The following is a 5,471-nucleotide window of genomic DNA, read 5'->3' as shown; positions in this document are numbered from 1 at the left end:
CTTGGACTTACTCTGCCTCAGGTCAGGCAAGTCCCTTCTCTAAGTGACAAGTTTCTGGCATGGGCAGTGAGAGCACAGCACAGACTCACCCAACTCTAATCAAACTTCAGTAATATTCATGAATAAACACTTCTAGTTTGTTGTAGGTCTTCAGAGTCTTTAAAATAATATTATCCAGATTTATAGCATCGGAGTGGCGAGCCGAGCAGAGTCCCTGCGGCACTGAGTTCTGAGAGGCTTGGGCCTCGCACATGCGCTTTGGGCACCTGTAGTCACTGCCCTTTGTGCTGGCGTCATGGTTACCGTTGCTAGGTGCTCCAAGAATCCAAACTGTTGCACTGTGGGTTTGGCTTATCTCTAGCGCTGGTGCTGGTGTCTAGAAGCGGCAAAAAGCCGAGTGGAAGGTGAAGTGTTGGTGAAGCCTGTAGGCTTTGCAATGAAGAAGTTTTTTGGTTTCGGGACTGGGAAGGGGCATTCATCCCCAGCCTTTCGCACCGAGCTGATGAATGGCTTGGGGGCCCGGTTTGAGAAGAAGGAAGAAGTCAATGAGTCCCCGCGGAGGTATAACGTCCGCGTGAAAGATCTCAAAGAGATCCACAGAGCTGCTGTCATGGGCAACATATTGAAAATGCGGCGGTTGCTAATGCTTGGGAAAGACGTGAATAAAAGAGACAAGAAGAAACGGTAATAGGGATGTAAGGGGCTGCTTAGCCAGAGGGAGTCATTTTGTGTTTATGTAGTGAACTTAGATTGACCCCGCCCCTCCCAGAGGAACTTACTTGCAAAGCCTAGATACAAGGGCGGGTCAGGCCAGGTGAAGACATCCAATCAGTGGGGTGCACATATATCTACTAGGGTAAATTGAAATTCAATATTCCACTCATTTATCTACTAGGGTAAATTGAAATTCAATTGGCCACACAGAGAAAACCCATAGCAGTTTTCTCTGTGTGTTGCAGACCTAGCATGACTGGGCAGTTTTCTCTGTGTATTGCAATCTCATTGGTCACCTGTGTATAGCACGGCTAAACTACCTTTAGAAAAGTCTGAGAGGCTGGGAGGGGTTACCTCTTTGCAAGAGAGGGCCCTGATTGGTCAGTTTGATTCTCGATGCTTGGGGCCAAATAAAGCTTTGCTTGACTTTCGCTTTGTATCAGTCTCATTCCTTTGATTACGGACCCTAACAGGGACTTGGAAGCTGGCAGCCCCAAATGGCGGGGAGTAGGTGGGAGGACCGGGAGAAATGCCTGTGGAGCGGAGCCCTTCTGTCACCTAGGGCGCTTGGCGGTCTTCCCTCCTGAGGCCGGGCAGCAAGGGGTCTAGCGCCCAGGCTGGCTGTCTGAGCAACAAAACAAAATCCTCAGCTGCCTTTGGACCCACTCATAAGTCCCCATATAGGTCACTTAACAGACAGCTTTGATGGATTGAACCACATTTCAATAGTGATAGAAAAGAAATGAAGTATATACAGTATTTTACTTTATTTTTTAAGATTTTATTATTTGACACAGAGAGAGAGACACAGAGAGAGGGAATACAGCAGAGGGATTGGGAGAGGGGGAAGCAGCCCCCTACCCCCAGCAGAAAGCCCGATGTGGGGCTCGATCTTAGGACCCTGAGATCACGACCTGAACCCAAGGCAGATGCTGAATGACTGAGTCACCCAGGCGCCTCCAGTGTTTTATTTTTAATGGACATCTTTTTATACGATAATGTTTTAAAAAAAAAGATCTATTCCCATAATAGATCAACTTCTGGGCTACAAATTCTTTCGATAAAACCCAATATATAATTTATATTCTGTGTCCACTTTGTATGTATGTTATTTACTGACTGGCTGTCAAGAAATTTTGAATTGGGAAGATGGTTCTGTTTGTGATTAGGAAGACGTATTTCTCAAAATGTGTAGTCTTCCTGTATTTATCGACATTCCATAAAGCAAATAAAATCATCATGGTTTTAAGAATTTTGTGTTACACCTGCTCTCTTTTATCATTGTGATGACATTAAGAAAAATTTTGGAATCACTATAGTGATACACCTGAAAGTAATATAACACTGCATGTTAACTGGAATTAAAATAAAAACTTAAATTTTTATAAGTAGACAGATTTACCCTTCCAGATATCAAAATGTATCTTAAATTTCCACAAATTACACGGTTACTAATAGCTGAAAGGACAGATGAATGAATGGGGCAGAGTAGAAAATGCCAAACATCCAAATATGGTGACATTTCATATTAGTAGGAAAAGGTGAATGATTCATAAGTGGTGAAGAAATATCTGCTATTTATTTATTTATAATGGTATTAAATACTTATATTGATAATTGGTAATTCTTGATTTTCATATGATCTATAAATCTAAATAATAAAATGAAAAAAATAATTTCATCATTTAATATAATGTATATGAAAATATAAATATATGATATATTTATGTATAAGATATATAAAATATATATTATTTAATATATAAAATATATATAAAATACATAATGTATAAAAATAAAAGTGTTCCTGTTTATTTGAATCCTGAGCTTCCTTTGGCTTAAAGTTTCTTGAAAATCAGAGTGAAGAATTACTTAAAAAGAATTCTTTCTTATTTTAGTCCTCTTTTCCCATAATGCTTTCAAGAACTAAAATTTATTTAAATGACAACCACGTGACTAGAACTGCAGTAGAGCTGTTGTATGTATATACCATTATTTCATTTAACGTAAGGCACATTGATTGTGTGATGCCCCACCATTTTATATACCAATAAGAAATCTTTAAAAATTCTGCCAATTATAGTTGTAAGACATTTTGAATTATAAATCGCATTCCAGTGTCAGAGATACTAAAAGGTGACAAAATGAGCCTCCTAGAATCATTGATATATAGTATTCTTGTGAATATTTAAAACATATCTGAGAAATAGGCATAATTGGATCACTTTAGCTAATGGGAATGTTGTCTTTGTACAATAGTAGCAATAGTAATAGTTATAATAATAATATGTAACAAACTTTGCATAGATCCTCATTTAAGCATGGTGATGAGGTCTTGTGAGATAACTCTTCTTTATTTTTATTAGTTTTTAGTAATCTCTATAGCCAACATGAGGCTTGAATTCATGACCCTTGAGATCAAGAGTCACATGACCTTCAAACTGAGCAAGGCAGGGAACATGAGATAACTATTTTTATCTCCATTTTTTTTTGATGAGGAAATTGAGGGTAAGGCTGAGCAATAACTATTAAGTTTAAATCCTTGTTGAGCTGAATCCTGAGGTCATGCTCTACCTAGTCAGATAGCCTGCTCTTTTATTAGTATGGTGAATAATCACTAATAAATATTGTACTTTCTTCAAAAGAAAACTAAATCTTTGTTTTTGAGTCAAAGGAATAAGATGCTATTTAATGTTTACAATTACATGAATTAATTGCATGTTTTGAAATAGTGCACTATAATTTCCTAAAACGTTCTTTCACTTTCATAGGACTCCTCTCCATCTGGCCTGTACCATCGGCCATGCCGACATGGTGGATTTTCTTGTAGAGAGGAAATGCCAGCTTAACCTCTATGATGGAGACTGTAGGACTCCTCTAATGAAGGTGTGTGGTAGCAGCTGTGTCTGCCTGAGATGGATTTGATTTAATTACTTAGAATGAAAATTTATTGCAATTAAATGTAACTAATTGGTTGTAGCATGCTTGCTTTAAATTCCCAGAATTTACACTCTGTTTCTTGGGATACTACTGACAGGCTGTACAATGCCAGGAAGAGGCATGTGTAACTATTCTTTTAGAACACGGTGCTAATCCACATCTTACGGATAACTTTGGCAATACTGCCCTCCACTATGCTGTTGCTGGTGACAACACGTCAATAGTAGAGAAGCTGATATTATACCATGCAAATATTGAAGCAAGAAACAAGGTATGTCAACTTTATTTATAAAGTATTTGAAATTTTAAAACATATATATAAAATTTTTTAGCCACAAAACATTTATTTACATATTTATTCATATATGTAATAAATAATAAATACTGAATTCTATACATCAAGTCCTGTACCATGGAAACAACTCCAAAGCCAGGGCAGGGAGGACTAGAGAACGATGAAGCCCACAGAAAGGGGAGAGTTCCGTTTCCCAGCCACCCTTCCACCCCAGAAGGAAAATCTTCCTATTAGTGCTTGGGAGTGGATGGTGGGCTCAGAGCCCACAAAGGATTGAAGGCCTAGAGGGGAGTGAGTGAGGTGATGACGGAGGCTGGGTGCTGTGCAGGGGCTTAGGATATAGGTGCTGCTGGGAATGGGTGGGAGATCATGACCCAGTGGGGTAACTTGGGTGAATGCAAGTGGGAGGAGAAAGCAGCAGGTTGCAGTCCCTGGGCACTCCAGGCCCCAAGGTTCTCAAGATGAGAGCAAGGCGATCAGGTCATGACATCCTACAGGGGCATCTACTTGTGCTCATAGCCACTCTGCCTGCCATGTACCACATTGGGGTCTCCCATTTCACAGAGTAGTTCCTGCTCAGCATTGTGTAGGTCCTCAGGGAGTTAGTAGCTGTGCATGGGGAGTAGTGGAGGACCGTGCTCACTATTCCACTTGTTATTTCTTTGACATGACTTACCTCCTACCACTGCCCTTAAGGAAGCACTGTTGGTGGACATAGATAGGGTCAAATTTTCATACATAGAGCTTGAACATTCCCTGAATGAAAATATTTTGAAATAACTTAATTGTCTAAGATTTCAGTTTATTTTTATTTTTTAATTTTTTTTCTTGAGCGCGCTTTTTGGAAATATATGTTTGTAGGGACTGTAAAGAAAGAAAGAAAGAAAGCAGGAAGAAAGCACATATACAGGCTTATAAGAAGAGAAGCATATTCTTCACATAGCAAGAATTTTTATGCCTTGACTTCTAACCCAAGTAGTAATTCTGAGTAATTTTACATGGAATATGCGTTATTCTGCTCTAAGACCATGATCTAGTTATAGGAATAGAGAAGTGATCTATGTCTCTATGATTCAGTTGATATTAATACTAGTCTTTGATACATTTTCATTCTTAAATGCAGCAATTATCTACAATTGATTATAGTTATTAAGTTTTCGTTGACCCAAGTGCTGGTTTTCTTCAAGTTTTGAAAGAGGCCGGCTTTGGCTAACAGTGCTGTAAACTGTCAAGTCAGTTATTTGAAGTTTTAAGATTTCACTTTAATGAACTTTTTTTAAAGAAAGATTTTATGTATTTGAGAGAGAGCGTGAGAGAGAACACACATGAGTAGGGACGAAGGGCAGAGGGAGAGGGAAAAGTAGGGGAGCCTGATGCAGGGCTGGATCCCAGGACCCCGAGAACATGACCTGAGCCAAAGGCAGACGCTTAACTAACTGATCCACCCAGATGCCCCAGAGCTGCTCTTTTAATTCAGAGTCCATCTCCTTAGTGACCCATTTGGAGCAAGAGTGCTTTATGT

At 39.3% G+C, this 5,471-nt stretch overlaps 1 protein-coding gene across 1 annotated transcript; it reads left to right on the top strand.

The window, feature by feature from the left end:
- Positions 1 to 436: 436 nt before the first annotated feature.
- On the top strand, positions 437 to 3,925 carry LOC116863681 (putative ankyrin repeat domain-containing protein 20A5; the record flags this gene model as incomplete). The annotated part of the gene is made up of 3 exons (XM_032851059.1): positions 437 to 684; positions 3,486 to 3,600; positions 3,752 to 3,925. Coding segments are annotated over exons 1-3 (537 nt in total), but the record flags the coding sequence as incomplete, so codon positions are not given.
- Between the last annotated feature and the right edge of the window lie 1,546 nt (positions 3,926 to 5,471).

The sequence above is a fragment of the Lontra canadensis genome, unplaced genomic scaffold (genome assembly GCF_010015895.1).
Source record: "Lontra canadensis isolate GAN:19392208 unplaced genomic scaffold, GSC_riverotter_1.0 scaffold2242, whole genome shotgun sequence".
NCBI classification, from domain to species: Eukaryota; Metazoa; Chordata; class Mammalia; order Carnivora; family Mustelidae; genus Lontra; species Lontra canadensis.
The sequence above is the reverse complement of the archived record's forward strand: the minus strand, read 5'-3'. Positions and strand labels throughout refer to the sequence as shown.